Below are 20,189 nucleotides of genomic sequence, written 5' to 3' on the forward strand. Positions count from 1 at the left end.
ATAATTTATAACCATAGCAATTGCGTTGTATTAATAATTGTATTAAACTTGATTTAATACCCTACGTGGAGCCAGCACAGTGTAAAATCGACGTTTCCTGTTTGAACATCCAAGCCAATAGAGGGAGCATGCTTTTCAATCAGTGTCTTTGAAGAGACCAACAAATACTTCTTTCATGGAACTCTTCTAACGTGGGATGAGTGGTGGTGTAATGGTGGCGGAAAACTCAAGTGCACGTTAACAACAAAACAGGTATGTGAGCTTTATGTTCGTTATCACCTGCATTGTGCTTACATGGACAAAGATCTAGGCACGTTCCTAGCTATTTTGTAGCCTTATCCATGTTACCACGGTCGCAGTCTTGTAAAGTCAAGTTAAGTAATGCGTAGTAGCTCCTCTGTACCTAACAAAACCACAACACAACTCCCTGTATATGTTCGCTAACTACATACGGTATTCTTCCTTTCGAGCCGTTATACATAGATCTATTTGACTAAGTCTAAGGGATATCGGCAAGCTAAATGAGATAAGTGCAATGAATGGCACAGTTGCGGTTGCGTGATTGTGTATGATTTATTCGTTGGATAGCATCCACTGAGCAAGGGGTCTTCTAACTTCTAATAAATTGTAGAATCTGTATCTACTCCATTTCGGTACGTCAATCAGCAGCGTCTCATTCTATTTCAGACGACACGCAGTTAGAAGAACTTTTCCCACCTGCAATCAGAAACCCAAAAGTTAAATCATAATGGACCCATCAGACGCTGGTCAGGCTCCCGTGGAGGGACCACAAGGCAGTGGCAACGGATCACACGCACTGCGAGATGCCGCTGTGGTTGACCCGAGCTCTGAGCAGTCACCCCTGGGCAAACGGAAGCGAACGGAAGATGACGAGGAGACGTCGCCTACTAAGAAACTGGTATGAACTGTGGTGTGCATCATGTTGCTGGCTGGCATCCCCCATTCATCCAGGTGTAACTAAGATGAATGCGGTACAACATGTAAAATAATTCCAAACAAATAACATTGTGAAAACAAAAAAGCAGATTTTGTGAGGATTCACTTAATACAAAAAGAGTATATTTTAACTCTGTTACACAGGCCATAGTGAATGTTAGTGCTGCGTAGCTGCAGGTAACATGTCTTCTGTGTAAAGGTTGAAGCTGAGTACGGGTTCTTCGACCTGGGCATGCTATTACACCTTTTTCAAAGTAGCGTATATATACCCATCTATACAGCAGTGCTTTTTCGCAGCTTTTACGTCAACCTTTGTTTGTCTTGCGTACCCTCTGTACCTTTTTGTCATGCCATGAGTACCCCACCACTCACACTTTTTAAGTTGAATAAACTATTCATTGACAATATTGAAGCCACCTTTCTTGACATTCCCATCCTTCTCCATGCGGTAGATCACAGAGGAGGGTCCCCACAGTACGAAGGTGGCCACTCACTACAACCAGCTGCAGGAGTGTGGCCTGGCCGAGCGCAACAGGAGCCGCATCGTTCACATGCGCAACTTCAACAACTGGCTGAAGAGCGTGCTCATTGGTGAGATGTTCTCTAACTAACTAAACTGCAAGAGGAACCTCCTCTAACCTCTCGAACACATCCTCCAGTTTTGGCTGGGGTGAACATTGAATGTGTCCATTTGCAATACTGTTCCTTAAACGTAACGTTATGGAGCACTGGTTATGTCCATGATGCCTGAAATTAGGCATGGGACCTACGAGGCTACACATTTAGGGCTGCTTTTGCAATATTGACTGATTTGCAATATTGACATTTCTGGCAAAGCATGATGTATAGTAAATCATATTCTATGTCAGAGGAATGACATTACATTGCATTATGAGTATGCCTCACTGCCGTACCTTATACTCTCACATTGAATTCTATAGCTTTGCGTTATTTGGATTGTTCTAATTTGCCATATGACATAACTTACAACTTAAAGGGGTATGCCACTATTTTGGGGCTTAATACAGTTAAAATCGTTGGCTGGGGTTTATAAAGGTGGTGAAGTGTCTTATTTTTCATGTTAAGCGTTGTCTTGCTCTAAGACAAGTTAAAAGAGGGAATATGTCGCTAAGCTAGTGAAAGTCAATGTATCCGTGTAGCATTGTAGCATGCTACATGGATACATTGACTTTCACTAGCTTAGCTACATATTCCCTCTTTTAACTTGTCTTACAGCAAGACAACGGCTTACATGAAAAATAAGACACTTTACCACCTTTATAAACCCCAACCAACGATTTTATCTGTATTAAGCCCCAAAATAGTGGCATACCCCTTTAACACAAGGAGAAATGCACCTGTTTGAATTGATGAAGGTCTAGACTCATTTCAAGTCCCATTGAGGTAACATCATTCTTGGTGTCTCATTCTCACTCGGTCATAAGTCTTGGCCCTACGTGATCCTCAGTATGCTTTTTAAATAAGTGATCTTGTCCTCCTTTGCTTTGTCAGGTGAGATTCTGGACAAAGTGCGTGAGCGCCAGAGGGAGGTGTGTGTTCTGGACCTGGGCTGTGGGAAAGGAGGAGACCTGCTCAAGTGGCGGAAGGGCCACATCAGCAGCATCGTCTGTGCAGGTATGGGCAGCCACACGCTTTGGATCAATGGATATGTAATCTCTCTCTCTGTCTCTCTCTCTGTCTCTCTCTCTCTCTCTCTCTGTCTCTCTCTCTCTCTCTCTCTCTCTCTCTCTCTCTCTCTCTCTCTCTCTCATGCCTATCTATTTATCTATCAGCAATCCAGATACTTACTTGGTTATGTTTTCGGTCATGTTGGTTTGTTTGTCTGTCTGTTTGTCAGCAGGATAACTCAAAAAGTTGTGCACGGATTTGAATGAAATTTTGACATTCCAGTTTCTACCTCTACAAATACAAGGCTGAAAGACTTGGAGAAAAAATAGGGTGTAACATAGTCTTATGTTCTATCAAACCGCTTCCTTGGCGGAGGTCTGTACTCTCTGAGTGCATTTCTAGTTGTTTCTTTATTTATTTATCCATCCCCAAGGGGACATTCATGTTCCAGGTAGATCTGTGTAAATGAAATGGATTTTAAAAAGAGAGAAATAAAAATAGATTAAAAAAAATAAAATAAAGGTGATCACCATGCAGAAAAGTCAATGTCCTTGTCCTTAATTGACATCATAGATCTATTTTTGACTTGGGACAAATTATGTTATGGGGACATATGAGTTACAAATGTACTGTACTTTTGGTCCATATTCATGATGGCGATGAATAAATTAACCAGTGAAAAAAAACTCCTGGAGGAAACCTGACACTCAGCCTTGGAGCTACACATTGGTCATTGTTTGGCCATGCCATGCCCATGACAATCCCAAATAGAAAGCCAAGTTAACCTGTCATTCATTGGCCATGTTTACATGATGTTTTTAATTCCAAATTAAGCATTCAGAATTAAATAGATCCGTTGATTTTACGTTGCACTTTCATTTAATTCTCAATTGTACATTTTTTACATGATGTTTTTTAAGTGGAATCACGTTTTTCTTTTTCTGTATTAAATGCCTCATGTAAACAAGGCCATACACTTCAGAAAAATTGAAATGATGTTTGTGGAGTGGGCATCTCACTCTCCTGACCTGAACATAATGAAGGCAAGGCAAGGCAAGTTTATTTATATAGCGCATTTCATACACAGGTGCAACTCAATGTGCTTCACAAAGTTAACAAATGTAAATGAAAGGAAAACAGGGAAATGAATTAGAGTCAAAAAAAACATTTAAAACATTAAGATAAAACATAAGGTAAAAATAATAATAAAATAAAACATAAATAATGAAGTGCTCAAGGAAACCCAACATTTCTTCAGGGCCATTTGGTGATGCGGCTCACACATTTTCTTTTACCTGAGTGTAGTGCTTTACAGTAAGTCCTTCACATTTTATTGCACAGACTATGCAGACAAGAGACTATGCAAAATGCAACCTTGTCATATTTTTGTAATTTATCATTTGATGCATTTTTAAAGATGAAGACAAACTGGATTTACGTAGATAAAGAAGCCTTCTCCAATATAGTGACGCATGGGCAATACTTAAAATTACCTACATCATGAACAACAATGTTTTGACCAACTCTTTGACAACAGAATATTGGAATGTCTGGGTCGTATTCGAAGAATTTGCCTTCATCCTTCAATTCTGTGAATTCTAAAGACTTGAAGGTGTCAAATGAACCTTTTCAATAGAGCGGCGACAAAATGTGTGGTAGTACTGAGATGACGCAGCAATGTCTAGACAGACTGAAATGTCTCGAAGAGGAGAAATGAAAAGCATTCAATAGGCTAAGGTCAGGTGAATCTGGATGAGCTTGTGTTTAACTTTTTATGTAGTGCAGTTGGTGTCCTTCACAAATCAAGACACATTTTCCTTTGTCTGTTTATCACGACTTGTCCTCAGATTAGTGTGTGTGCGCGTGCGTGCGTGCACACATCCTATACACGTGGTCGTGTGGGTTGTTTATTATAATCTTTGATACATTAGAAGAGGTGATTTTGTTATTGTTGATAACAATATTGATCGTCGATATTGATGATTGATGTGTGTGTGTTTCTGCAGACATAGCAGGTGTGTCGGTGGAGCAGTGTCAGCAGCGCTATGCAGACATGAGGAGGAAATGTCACCCCAACGAGAGGCTCTTCTCTGCAGAGTTCATCACAGCAGACTGCACAAAGGTAACGCACACATGGACATGGTAGGTACCAGAGATTGGGACCATACCTGTCAACCATCCCGATTTGGTATTTATGAATTATTAGAAATACCTGGGGCATACCTGTCAACCATCCCGATTTGGTATTTATGAATTATTAGAAATACCTGGGGCATACCTGTCAACCATCCCGATTTGGTATTTATGAATTATTACACATTATCAAAAAACACTGTCGGTCCAGAAATTATCCCCACGGCCCTGTCAGTTAGCCCGACGAGCCCTGAAGGCGTGTGTGTGCCCACTCTTTGCCTAGCAGAAACAGTTAGTTAAAGGGACACTGTGCAGGAAATGGTCAAAAAAGGTACTGCAACTATGCTGCTTATAGAAATTGGGCTGCCTATTGCCAAATTTGATCTTTACATGAAAGTTTACTAAGTATTAAACAAATATTTTCTAGTATGGTCCAAATAGTCATTTTTGCGGCTAAAAATGGCTATTTTTGGAAATTCAAAATGGCGGACCATGGAGAAGATCCCCCTTTTCATGTATGAAAAGTGCAATTTTTCCAGTCATAATGAATACTTAGAATTTGATGCTGGTGGTAAGTATTCATGAAAAAGGTAACATTAGTGAATGGGCAGCATGAATTCTAGAAATAAACAACTAAAAATCTCACACAGTGTCCCTTTAATACAACGCTGTTCATATAGTAAACACAAGCCTCGGAACAGCGCCTTTGGACAAGACTGGCCTCGCAGGCTGTTGTGAAAAACAGAACGCACCGTCCGATCTGTAACTGTCGTCCCGTTGACTGTCAGGATTTGGTCTATTGATTTCCAGAATTTTTGGTTTAACATATGGGAATTTCCCGATTTTTGGTAGCTCAAAGTTGACGGGTATTGTCCAAGTCACAAGTAAGTCTCAAGTCTTTCCAATCAAGTCTGAATCAAGTCACAAGTTAAGACACATTTGACCAAGCCCAAATCCAAGTCGTACCCAAGCCATTCTTAATATTGCCAAGTCAAGTCTCAATTCAAGTAATTTGTGACTCGAGTCTGATTCAAGTCCAAGTTTTGTCCACATCTCTGGTAGTTACACATAATACACGTGCACACATAATGCACACACATGTACACGTAATACACACACACACACACACGCAGGAAGCAAAGATGCTCACACCTATGCAATGTTTTTATTTATCCAGAAAGGCCCCAATTTTGACCACTTTCTTATATGAACACGCCCGTTGTTTCTTGCAGGAGCTGCTCACTGACAAGCTGTCCGACCCGGCCGTGCAGTTTGACGTCTGCAGCTGCCAGTTTGTGTACCACTACTCGTTCGAGTCGCAGCAGCAGGCCGACACCATGCTGCGCAACGCCTGCGAGAGGCTGCGGCCCGGAGGATACTTTATCGGCACCACGCCCGACGCCTACGAGATGGTGTAAGGAGACACACACACACACACACACACACACATGCATGCACCCAAGAGTCATCTATTAGAGCAGTGTTTCCCAACCAGGGGTACGTGTACCAGTAGGGGTACACAAGCACACTGCAGGGGGTACTTGGAACAATGTGATAAAAAGAAATGATCATATTGGGTTAGTAGAATAGAAATAGAGCATGGGTTAGGGGGCACTTGGAATAATGTGATGAAAAGAAATGAATAGAGCATGATCATAATGGGATAGTAGAATAGAAATAGAGGCTGGGTTAGGGGGTACTTGTGGTACAACAAAAAGGCTTCAGGGGTACATGAGACCAAAAAGTTTGGGAAACACTGTATTAGAGTAAGATGCATCAAGCCTGTACTTGTCCTGGATTACTGTGAGGTCAGGTGAACGCCCCCTTTAAGAGACTGGTCAGGAGACTTTTGGAGACTTTAGGTTGAGAATAGATGAAGTTTCCTTGGCACTGTAGATGGCGGTAGCGCACATCATATTTTAGCCGTTACCAAGCGCAACAGAAAGAGAACGATGTGTCCTCAGGAGACCGAACTTGAGCGCACTCCTTTGCATTGGGTGGGTGTGGTTTGGGGCATCTTTCTCCAATATACGATTCTTTGCACAAACACACCAGACTGGCATCATGAAAAGGCGTGTTAATTCACGCTAATGCATTACTCACGTTGGTACAATGACTTTGCAACCATCCCTAATCCTCACCGGTCAGTAAAGCAAACATCCCTAACCTTGTTGCGGTGATCCTCTTTGTCTTCTTTGTCAAGCTTTCGAACCAAACTTGTCGTGGTGTACGTATACATGGCGATAGACGGATCAAGACGGCATGTTATTCAAACGAAGTGTCATGGTGCCTTGTTGTACACGCACACGCGCGCACACGCACTTTATCAGGGTTAGAAGTGATATTCATGAGTTGCTGTATGGACACGCGCACACACACACACACAAGCATCACGCACACACACGCACACACACACACACACACACACACACACACACACACACACACACACACACACAAGCATCACTTGAGCATACAGATGCATCACACACACACTCACATGCATACACTTTCTACTGTATCTGTTGCTTTACACACACACATACACACACACACACTTCAGTATATTATGTAATTTCATACATGCTAATATGAATGCCCACCTTATTAGCATTCAATTCCCATGTAATAGGACTCACACCCATACTGTACACATACATGTACACGCATAAATCTCCCAAGTACAAAGCAGACGTGTATGCACCTTCGCAGAATGCATGAATTAATTAGGCGCCTTAATTAAATCATCCTTCCAGCTCAGACATGTCAAGCGGTTATGCCTTAGAAGGTTCAAAGGCTTGGCAATGGTAATGGTTCAAGCTAGGAGCCACAGCGTAATATGTTAATGTGTATGTGGATGTGTCAATGTGTGTGTATGATATTTGTATTTGTTTTGATCTGTGCAGAAAGCGTTTAGAAGCCTCGGAGGGCAACTCGTTTGGGAACGAGGTGTACCGGGTGACGTTCCAGAAGAAAGGCGAGTACCCGCTCTTCGGCTGTCAGTACGACTTCAACCTGGAGGGGGTGGTCAACGTGCCCGAGTTCCTTGTCTATTTCCCGCTCTTTGAAGAGTATGTCTTTATTTATTTATTATATGTATTTATCAGTGTTTTCTCGGCTAGCCTCTGTTTTGATAGGACGGTGTACATGTGACAGGGAAATAGTGGAGAAAGAGATGGGGTGGGGCCGGGAAACGACCGAGGCTGGACTTAAACCTGGGTCCCAATGTACATGCACACTGTGAAGAATTATTAGGAAAACAAGGTTTTTTTTTACCATATTGCCCATTTTATGCATATTTTCCAACATCAGCCTGTATGAACATGAAAACCTATTGGATTTAAGCCTTTCATACACATTTGCACAATAAGGGAAGGTGTGACTGAAGGAGCCCAACACTGTATATCAGGGGTGCATAATTATTAGGCAACTTTTTTTTTTCTCCGGACAAATGGGCCACAAAAAAGATCTAACAAACTCTGTAGTCTATAAACAATTTTGAAATGGATGTGGTCGTCTTGAAATTGCCATATTAAGATTTGTGTGAAGTTCTTTTGAATTGAACACAAATTGCAGTAAAATTGATATGCGTTGATATTGAGTAGTAGTGGCGCCATCTGCACATTCTGCAGTTCACCCAGTGAACCAGCAGAGGGCTGCATCGTCTCTGTAAAGATCACTTGTGCCACACTGCAAGGTGGTAGGCCCAGGCAGAAGGAAATACAACTACTCTACTTGGAACCAGAGGTGCATCTTGCCACCAGGCCAGGCAGGCAGCTGCTTGGGGCCCCCAAGCCCCTAGATAGTGTACAACAGCCCCTATTTTACCACAGTAGTGGCGATTTTGGTTCAAATGTTCATTCTTTTGCATTTTCGCTTGGGGCCCCACCTGACCTTAGAATTGCCTCTGCTTGGAACCAATGCCAAAAAGGCTTGAGGCAGCTTGCTTTGACCAGAAATCACCTAAAGAGTAAAATCACCTCAATCTAAACACCCTCGTTTGCTTTCAGGATGGCGAAGAAATACAACATGCGACTGGTGTACCGGAAGACCTTCCATGAGTTCTTCCAGGAGAAGATTCAGAACGAGCAGAACAAGACGCTCATGCAGAGGATGCAGGCCTTGGAGGTTGGTCTGAACACACACACACACACACACACACACACACACACACACACACACACCCCCCACACACACACACACACAAACCCCACACACACACACACACACACACCCCCCCCCCCCACACACACACAACCCCCCCCCCACACACACACACACACACACACACACACACACACACACACACGCCAGCACAAACCCCCCCCACACACACACACGCCAGCAAAAACCCACACACACACACACCATACACAAACCCCACACACACACACACACACCATACACAAACCCCACACACACACACACACCATACACAAACCCCACACACACACACACACACACACCATACACACACATACATACACACACACCATACACACACATACATACACACACACCATACACAAACCCAACACACACACACACACACCATACACAAACCCAACACACACCATACACAATCGCAACACACACACAGACGCACGCACCATACACAAACATAACATACACATGCATGCAACAAACACACACACCCCTTTTTACTCAGACACAACATGTACTCATTCTTGACTACCCCTCTCTCGCGCGGCACGCGCTTACACACACACTCCTTCACATGATCTGTCAAACGCGCACACATTCCACTGTTTCACTATCTCCTTGACGGATGTTGGCCCCCAGCCAACTATGCTTATTGGGGCCGTGGCTACTGTAAACAACTTTACTGCTCTGTCGTCCCGCCTGAAATCTGCCTTTCAGCCTCTTGGTCGATTTGCCTGAAGGTTAAGGGATCATGAGACATTTCTGATGGTTGTTTGTGTCCATAAGCGCACAGCAGGCACATGCGAACGCACGCGCACGCGTACACACCCCCATGTTACTATACTGTACTCTACCCCCGGGCATCAATAAAGAGACGTACACACACACACGCGCATTACTATACTTTTGTTTTATTGGCCAACTAGGGTTATTAATTGGCAACTGGAGGCTAATGACCTATAAATACTACATAATGTGTTCTTTAGTGTGTGTCCTGCTACTGACAGGACGGAAAGAGATCTTGTAGAGGAGACCTAAGTAGGTCTAATGTATGACATGTTAATGACCTATATCAGTGTCTCCCAACCTTTTCTGTATTGCGTACCCCTCATCCCTTTGGTCATACAATAAGTACCCCCTAACTCAGGGGTTCCCAAAATTTTCCCCCTGTGCACCCCCTTGTACATTTCAATGTGTTTCGCGCACCCCCTGAGTGAATATTTTGGTGTGCTTATGGCAGGCCGTGCACCTCCAGGGGTGCACGCACCCCAGTTTGGGAAACCCTGCCCTAACTCATACTCTATATCCTCTATCCCAGTGTGACTACTGTATTTCCCATACAGTACATTTGTTATCATTACACTTTCCCCGCGTACCCCCTGTAGTGAGCCTGCGTACCCCTAGTGGTACACGTACCCCTGGTTGGGAAACACTGACCTATATAATGTGTTTTTTAGTGTGTGTCCTTCTACTAGGGCTGTAACGATATTGTATCAAACCGAGAAATCGCTATACACAAAGTCACGATACTGCATCACAGTGCAAGAAGGCAGTATCTTGATGTGCCATCATTATTATTTTAACTTTATTAGTAATTATTCATAGCCTCTTGTAACCTATTCTACATAAAATACACACGAACACATAAGATTGCAAAGAGGTTATGGCCTTCGTCAGGGTGTAGGGCTTCAAAGCCAAGGACTAGCTCAGTTTAATGGAAAGCTTTTTAACGAAGACGAAGAGTGCCTTGGATATCTTCAAAATATTGTTCTAAGTTGGCCCTACGGTGTGTCTAATGGTACGGCACTGGGATGCTACGCCGGCAACCGAGGTTCGAGTCTGACCCGGGTCATTTGCCGATCCCTTCCCACCCATTTCCTGTCAGTCTCTCACTGTCCTTGTCCTGTCAAAAAAAAATGAATATTGTTCCAAGTTACGTTTTACAAAAAGAGCACCTTCGCACCACTGTAAAGAACGCAGAAAGCCTCTCTTTTTCTACCCTAAATTGTTTTTTTTCTCTCTACTCTCAATTGACATTTTGTTTACTTGCACCCAAAGTTTTGTTGAGCGCTTTCATCCCTTCCTGCACTTTGAATCCCAGATCCTCCCTGGCTGCAGTGCTCTTGAGCAAGGCAACTAAGCCCACATTGCTGAAGCATTGGACTCTAACCATTAAGGTTCCAGACAAACATGATATATCAAAGCTATCTAGAGTCCAGTATACCAGCATAAATTTGAATACATTCAAGGCACCGTTTCATTTAAAAGTTTAAAAATTCTTCTACCCGTGACATTAATTCATGTTAGAAAGGAAGGAAAGGCCTGCTGGTTTTTCTCTCTAGAATAATTTAGAAGAATAGCCATTAAAGACAATAAAGGAATTTTATGCAAGCACATGGGCAGACCTCAGCTCTCCCTCCTCTGTAGTCGAGACATTATAATTAATTACTGTGTTTCTCTCATAATTTAAGTATGTGGTTTTTGTGTGTAGGCCTGGACTGGTAGTCTGGCATACAGGGCATTTCCCTGGTGGGCCGATGGTCCTCCATGGCTGGTGGTGGTTGTTGTTTTTGTTGTTGTTGTTGTTTTTGCTGTTGCTGTTTTCCCCTTATGGAGCGTTCAGGGGAGCATTTCTTGAAAGCTTAGTTGCTAACTATGGTAGCGACTTTGTTGATTGCGATGCAATTTCCCATTGGCAACTACCTAAGTTGCTAACTGCAAACAACTACGCCTTTGAGAAATGCACCCCAGGCCGACTGAGAAGCGTGCCGGTGCCCATTCCTGCACCTAATCTCACACCGCCCACAGCCAGCATGTTCACGCTGCAAGTCTGAGCGTTCGAGAACGGGGAAAGTTGGTTCAATGCGATGCAATGCGAACCAAAACAATTATTTTCATAGCAAACCATGTGTGAGTGTATGCGCTTCATTTTTTTTGTTTATTCCTTCTTTCTTTCTTTCTGTTTGTCGTTCCTTCTCCACAGCATTACCCAGCGGATGGTGGGAACAGCCTGGCGTCTGATAAGCCAGAGGAGTATGAGCATGCCCAGAGAAGAGTAGAGGACAAGGCCAGAGTGCCACTGGTACGTAGGCAGACGCATATAGCAGCAGGCCATGTCTTTCATTCATTCAACATGATGTAACACTTTTGTAAGAGTGTAAAGGCCATAGATGACAGCCTTTATCAAGCCACTGTCTGCTTTTGTGCAGAGGCGTCCATGCCTGAGGTTTCCTTAAGCAAGGCATCTGACCTCACACTACTATAGGGACGGCTTGGTATTGAGCTTTTTGCTCCCAAGTTACCAAGTAACTAGCCATTCTAGCTCATACTAGCCACAGTTCAGAGCTATGAATATACATTTCCATGTGAAAATGAATCTGACAAATTGGCTGAGAAACTGCTCTTTTGTCAACTTGAGTACAATTTATGTGGCAAACAGAACATAGGTGGCAAACAGAACATAGGTTTGTACTGTATCATACGCAAAAATAAGCTGCCTGTAAAATTGAATGCAAGTTAAAAAATATTACTGGCCACAGCCAGGTTTTACCAGCATTTGGCAGGTTAGCAGGTGCAAATGTCAAGCCCGGCCTGTACTTTATAGATGCGTTAATAATAATGGCAGAGATGTGTAATGAAAGTTAAAACACCCACACTTTCTTACATGCCCATTTCTGTTTTCTTTCTTCTCACAGGGGACGTTAAGCAAATCAGAATGGGAGGCCACAAGTAAGCAAAACTGATTTCTTATGACCCGTTACCTCGCATGCTTTTACAGTGTTTGTGTGATTCAGAATTGCGTGCTTGTCTAGCCCCAAAGGAACCCTCAATGGTTCTTTGGGGGAAATGCTCATTTTCCAACTCCCTTGGAGTTAAACAGCTGTGTTTATATTAAAAAAGCAAACGAACTAACCAACCAAAATAATCTCCATACTTGCTGGTGTATTCCTAGAGCATGGTTAAGTAATACATCTGGCCTCCTACAGGAAGGTGGCATACAGTCTGATACTAGATACTGGCATATGTTGTTAAATCTAGTCATTCATTTTCATTTGTTTCGAACATATACACTATTTTTACCCCTTTACCTGACTTGTTTCCATGGTGTTACTTCCGTCTTCATCAGAGGGCCACACTGGTGTTGATGTGTGACATGCTTTGTTATGGAGGTATGACCTATGTCAATCTTGACAGATGAGGTCGGTCACACCTCACCGGAGGGTGCCCCAGGTGTGGGAGAGTTTAATGCCCCCCCTTATTCCTATTTAAACACTGCCGTAATATCAGCTGATAAAGCTGTAAATATCAGCTGACAAAGGCACATTACACATCAACACCCATGTGACCCTCTGATAAAGACGCAAGTGCCACCATCGAAACATCTGGTCCGGTAAAGGGGGGGAAAAAAAACGTATACATGACTGAAACAAAAGAAAACTAATGATCTAATAATGGATGGCCTGCAGCCAGGTGCCATTTATTTGGGAAAATGAAGACACCAGGCTCCTCTATTAGATGATTTACGACTACTACTACCTCAAAGTTAACTTAAAGGGACAATGTGTGAGATTTTTAGTTGTTTATTTCCAGAATTCATGCTGCCCATTCACTAATGTTACCTTTTTCATGAATACTTATCACCACCACCAAATTCTAAGTATTCATTATTGAATTCATTTTTGAATTTCCAAAAATAGCCATTTTTAGCTGCAAAAATGACTACTTGGACCATACTAGAAAATATTTGTTTATTACTTAGTAAACTTTAATGTGAATATCAAACTTGGCGATAGCCAACCCAGTTTCAATGAGCAGCATAGTTGCAGTACCTTTTTTGACCATTTCCTGCACAGTGTCCCTTTAAAAGGAATTTTCACCAATTTCCTTGTAATTTGTATCCCCGACTGTAGAAGTACTTCCACTCTTCGCTTAGTCATGAGGGTGTATTAGACCCACAGCATGCCAAGTAGGGGTGTAAATAATAATCGAAATGTATCGATGTATCGGCCAGTGATTTAATCAAATCGCATCGCATCATGGGGCATTCTTAAGTATCGAAAATAATTGAATCACTGGACCCTGTCCAAAGCCTTAGCTCCATAACATAATAGAAGTGGAAAAGCATTTGGGAAAACTCAAATAGCATCGTATTGTGGGGAATTCCTGAGTATCTAAAATAATCGAATCCCTGCTTTAAGAAATCGATACCGTATCGTATCGTCATGGAGGCTGTGATTTACACCCCTAATACCAAGTTGCTCCATTTAATTCAGTGTGTTCTGCAAAGCCTATAGCTGAAGGGCTACAGAAAGATCAATGGGTGTTAGTGCTTAAGCTGGAGATCAGCTGAATTCAAAGATGGCAAAACCCAGCAGTTGATCTCCCAGGGAGAGTTGGTGAAATGAGCTTATTTTCCTAAAAACAAACCTCATTCCTTTAATGAACATGCTGGTTTTTGTTGTTGTTGTTTTTTTGGTCCAAAAAAGTACATGAAATTGTGTACATACAACATGAGTTGACTCTGAATGGCAAGACCTTTTGGAGCAGTTAGTCGAGTCGTTGGCCATTGAAGGACGAACAATACTTGGCATTTTCTTCATGGCAGTGCAAAGGCCATCATTTGCTACATGTTATTGTGACATTTTTGCTCCTTTTGTCCATGTTCACAAGCTTGACAGTCCTGTTGTTTTTCGTAGGCATATACCTGGTGTTTGTGTTTGAGAAGATGTCATGAAGACGCAAGTGGGGTGAAGTCGATGCAACAGGACTGTACTGATATTTTTTTTCTCTTCTTTTTTTCGATTTTAATAGCAACCAACTGTTGACCTGTATTTTCTTAGTTTGTATTTGGCATGTACAAAGCTTGTCTTCACAGTCTGTCTGGAAATGATGGGGTCAAAGAAAAAATTTGTACGTAAGCCTTTTGTCTTTATTTTTTGTTGCTTTGAATAATGTTTCGAATCAAGACATACCTCAAACTCTTATCTGTTCGATTAAATGTATGTGTGCACATACATTTTACAGTTGTGTAGGCACACAAACAGAGACGCACACAGACAGGGGCTGATTCGGGTACTGTATGTTAGTCACATCTTTTCCACCGTCATCAATACTGTGTGAGTCATGTTCCGTCGATGCTCAGTGATGTGGTGGAAAGCGTTTAAAAAGCAGCCGCTGTAGACCCATGAAATGTCTGCGCAGCATTGTAATCAACAGCGCTGCGATAACGCCAACGAGACACTGTAGCCTTGCAAAGAACACGACTCCACACACACACACACACACACACACACACACACACACACACACACACACACACACACACACACACACGGCTGGGGATGAGCCATAGAAGCCGTGGCCTTGGTCCTCTGGCCCCTTGCCTCACACAGTCTCATGACCATAAGACAAGTCTCTCACACACACACACACACACACACACACACACACACACACACACACACACACACACACACACACACACACACACACACACACACACACGTCTATATGCATAAACATACACGCATTCATGTACGTCACTGCGTCCCCTGAAGTAGTGCTGCTGTAGTAGTGCTGCACTTCAGAGACTCACATCTGTTGGATCATCTGAAGGAAATGAGGACTCCAGGCTCTTCTATTAGATGATTTACTGTACCTGGTTACAGTGGTGTAGTCTACTTTTTTATGGTGGGTATACTCTATATTTGAGCATTTTTTGAAGTGGGTACACTGTATCTATTTGTGCTATTCAAAACAATGGATCAATCAATTTTAAGTGGGTATACTGAAATCCATGAAATTTCAAAGTGGGTATACTCCGTATACCTGCGTTCTACGTAGACTACACCACTGCCTCGTTAGTAACTCCACCCGGTTTACTCCTGAGCCAGCTTCTTAGTATACCCCTCATAGCCTGCAGACTCTTAATGAACGCTTACCATTCCATTATCCTAACTTCTGTGCTTGTGGCCTTGATGTCTCGCCTCCGAAGGAAAAAGGGATAACGTTTCCCCGCTGTCAGCCTAGCCACAACAATTTTTGGGGGTTCAACATTTCCCAGTTCAACATCCCAATTGCAGATCAGAAGATGACATTTAAATTGTGATTTTATGAGCGTTAAATTTCTGTCATGAATGACGTCGTCTGGTCTTACGACGTCAGCATCACGAGGCCACAAACACAAAAGGAGGGCGGGAGGGAGTTAGGATATTGGAAAAAAAACCCAGGGTGCGTTTCTGGACCCCGTTTCTCGACAATGTCGTAGCTAACTAGTTAGCAACTTAGTGAGTTGCCAATGGGAAATTGCATTGCAACCAAGTGAGTTGCTAACTGCTACTGTCAAGAAACGGGGCCCCTGATGTCCTCCACCTGTTTTTTTTTCCAACTAAAGTGTTGTTGTGTGGAGCATGTGAGATGGCTGGCTGACGCAGTATTGTGTAGTATATGCCTTGTCACAAGGCTGTCAACATTAAATGTCTCCTAACCTTTATTATATAACGTGTGGGGTTTTTTCTTACTGTTGTCTTCAACCATGTGTTCTTCCCCAAAGATTTTCAAGGTGTGTATTCATTTGTGTTCATTTGTTCAGGAGTGCCAGGATTGGGTCTGAAGCATGTCCTGCTGGTATATTATCCTTCCCATCCCTAAGCCTTCATCAATTAGGCTTCAAATTGCCACCTACTGGGAGGAAGACTTTGACACGAAGTATTGATGTTTTTTCGCCGTGGCGAACCTTAAACAGAAAATCGATGCGGCTCGAATCTGTGGTCGCCAATAATTCCCTCTTGCGGGGGAAATCGATGCACGAACACCATTATCTTTGATGATGAGGAGCCATCAAAGCCACTCTTAAAGGGACAGGTGTTAGTACTTGGAGGCTAGATGGTCTGCCCTTAGCCCATGGCTTCCATGCATCCATTTATTCCCATTGCCACCCTGGGCTGCTTGAGGGTTTTCTAGGAGTGAGTTAATGGGTTTGTATAGTGCTCGAGTTGTGTGTTTCATGCCTCGATGAGTCACATGATGAGAGAGCAGCGTGTCTACCAGATTAGTCCACCTGTTTATTTTGAGTCTTTTCATGCAGGGCCGTTGTAGCCTGACAATGATAATGATGGAAAAAAATCACTCCAAAAGGAATAGGTATAGGCTATGTCTTCTGGTCCCAGCTCATGCATTACCAGGTAATAGGATAGTCTGTTGTTGGAACAGGATGCTTCATGCCTTGATTGGTCACGTGATGAGTGAGCTATATAAAAACCAAGCCTCCAAGAACTGTCCAAAAACCGCTTATCTAACAAGGACTCGAGGACCAGGCGTCTGTAGCCGGTGCTTTGTGCATTGACCAGTCTTACGTTTTCAGATTCTGTGGTCCCCTGGCTTATTTTTAGTGTCTTTTAATTGTACAGACCAGCTGTAGCTTGACGAGCCAGACTGTGTGGCTAGGTTCCATCTAGATCAGTGATGGGCAACCAACCTGGATTCAAAAGCTGCACTCCAGTGTTGCACAGGCCTACTCCAAAATGACCTAGTTTCACCTGTTCTGTTGACCTGAAGTATTTGGGCATATTTTGGCAGATGTGGCATGGCATCCAGTTTTGCCAAATGACTGCACTCTTCAGATTCGCCCGTGACGAATAAACAATGAAACCATCTGAGGCAGGCATCACCAACGTGGTGCCTGCGGGCGCCAAGTAGCCCTCCAGGAGCTTCTGATGTGCCCAGCAAGGATGTTTGTAAACAGTGACGACTATAAGATTTTAGTCACAGTTAATGTTTTTCTTAATTTGCTAATAGGTTATAAACAAGTAATCTTGTATTTAAATTATCATTAAATCATAGTGTGATTTGGGAATGAAGTCAAGACATCAGTAGAGGATTAAGAACAAACAAGTAGCCCTCGGGTAGCTCTCAGTAGCTCTTGAGTAGCCCTTGGTAGCCCTCGAGTAGCCCTCAGTAGCCCTCAGACCAAGAAAGGTTGGGGACCCCTGATCTGAGGAGTGCTGTCATTTGCTTCATTCATTTATGGTTTATGTGGGATTCTGCACCCAGTTAAAGGGACACTGTGCAGGAAATGGTCAAACAAGGTACTGCAACTATGCTGCTCATTGAAACTGGGCTGCCTATTGCCAAATTTGATCTTTACATGAAAGTTTACTGAGTAATAAACAAATATTTTCTGGTATGGTCCAAGTAGAGTCATTTTTGAAGCTAAACATGGCTATTTTTGGAAATTCAAAATGGCGGACCATGGAGAAGATCCCTTTTCATGTATGAAAAATGCAATTTTTCCAGTCATAATGAATACTTAGAATTTGATGGTGGTGGTAAGTATTCATGAAAAAGGTAACATTAGTGAATGGGCAACATGAATTCTGGAAATAAACAACTAAAAATCTCACACAGTGTCCCTTTAAGAAGCATGAGAATCACTAGGCGATAGTGTGAGCGCGTCTAGGCTACTCCACTTTTGGAGTTTCACCCTTGAAGTCATGACATGAAATAATGTGTTCTACCACTAGGGCGCATCTAGATTCCTTGGCTAGTCCAGTTGCTCATTTGAGTTAGAAAGTCTATTTTCAGATTGTCCTTTTGGTCTTAGGTAAAGGTGGCTGAAGAAGCAACGTAGGCCTACTCTCTAATTGAGAAATAAGTTATTCAAGACTTCAACATCTTGTTTAATGATGAGAGTCATCGAATTATGTTGCTATAAAGTTGATGCATTGAGTCTTTAATTTCCTTCTTTCCTTGGTAGCCTTCCACCCACAAAGATTAAATAGGCTATAGGTCAAACTTCTTCAACATTTAAAAGACAAATTGCCACAGTTGAAGAAGTGCCTGAGACCTAAGGGCAACTGCACAAAGTAATTAAATGTGTTTTTGATTAGATTTTTTTTTACCTTTGAAATGATGGGCATAAAAGTAGAATTCATTAGTCTTTAAGTTATGAATCATATTCCACTTCAGCAGGGCCAGATTAAAGAGATGTGTGTGTGTGTGTGTGTGTGTGTGTGTGTGTGCGTGTGCGTGTGCGTGTGCGTGCGCGTGCGCGTGCGCGTGCGCGTGCGTGTGCGTGCGTGCGTGCATCGGAGCAGCAGGCCCCTAGGCTACACGTTACGATAGGCCCGCCCCCCGCAGAAAAAGAAACGTGACCAAATTATTTATTTTATTTTATTTTCCTTTATTTAGCCAGGATTGTCCCATTGAGACAAAGGGAGTCCTGGTCAAAATGACAGCCTACATAGTTACATTTCGGAACGATTGTGGAGAACTACAGGCATTATGGGCGTTCCCAGGCTAATAGGCCTATGCCTATTCATGTCAAACGTGGATAACATGGTGATGGCTTTATTATGTGCTATGTCACAAGATAAATGATATGTTCCGACTTCATATCCGCAGCTGTTTGTGTCAGTGGGCCTGTGGTAGAATAGGCCCAATATGATGCGAAGACAAATATGCTGTTGTCTGTTGTGGTATGTGGTTAACGGTACTGTAGTACACACGGAGTAATAGCCTACATATTAGAATTTTGCCCACATAGAACATTGTATTCTGTAATGTGTCCATCCGTTGTTATGAGTTACCAGTTACCATGTAAACAACCATCAGCTGTAAGCTTATCTCCGAGACTGCTCGTCAATGTGTATCTGCCATATTTACACTATGACACTTCAGTATGAGGACAATGTTGTGGTTTCCCTTGTTTTAAAGATATTTTTTGGGTCTTTTGACTTTATTTATGATAGTGCAGTGAAGATGGTGACAGGAAGCGAGTGAGAGAGACACGGGGAGTGCATTCCAATATGCAACCTTGCCTCCTCCACTTGTGGCCTCGCCCCGCCTCCTGACCCCTCCTACATGGAGAAAACAAATAAGTTTCCCAGCTGTCAGTCTAGCCAAAACAATTGTTGGGGGACTATTCTTCATTCACCATCCAGTTTGCAAATGATAAAATGACTTTATAATTGAGCTTTTGCGAGATATTGAAATATAATGCTGTTGTCTGTGATGCCATCATGACATATTACTTCCTGGTACGAGGCCACAAGCACAAGTGGAGGACGCAAGGTCGCATATTGGAACGCACCCGGGGAAGGGCCGGGCAAAGGACCCGGGCCAGAAATCGTACTACCCGCATAGTAGACGGATGCCCTACCATTAGGCCATGGTAGGGCCCAATGTTGTGGTTTCATTAATAAGCCCTGGCAATGATTGATGAGGTGATGGGAATTATCTTTGCCTTCTGGCAGATGGTCATATTTGAAGGCCATGCCTATGACTCATAATGTGCTCTCTCCAATTGC

At 42.9% G+C, this 20,189-nt stretch overlaps 1 protein-coding gene across 1 annotated transcript; it reads left to right on the top strand.

The window, feature by feature from the left end:
• Positions 1–17: 17 nt before the first annotated feature.
• Positions 18–16,375, top strand: rnmt (RNA (guanine-7-) methyltransferase). Its single transcript, XM_063185930.1, has 11 exons — positions 18–252; positions 688–919; positions 1,410–1,548; positions 2,470–2,592; positions 4,593–4,708; positions 5,952–6,133; positions 7,626–7,790; positions 8,730–8,847; positions 11,867–11,965; positions 12,579–12,612; positions 14,580–16,375. Exons 2-11 carry the CDS (start codon positions 749–751, stop codon positions 14,615–14,617), a joined length of 1,185 nt encoding a protein of 394 aa, XP_063042000.1. The 5' UTR covers positions 18–252; positions 688–748; the 3' UTR covers positions 14,618–16,375.
• Positions 16,376–20,189: the final 3,814 nt, after the last annotated feature.

Source organism: Engraulis encrasicolus, chromosome 20, assembly GCF_034702125.1.
Source record: "Engraulis encrasicolus isolate BLACKSEA-1 chromosome 20, IST_EnEncr_1.0, whole genome shotgun sequence".
Taxonomy (NCBI): domain Eukaryota; kingdom Metazoa; phylum Chordata; class Actinopteri; order Clupeiformes; family Engraulidae; genus Engraulis; species Engraulis encrasicolus.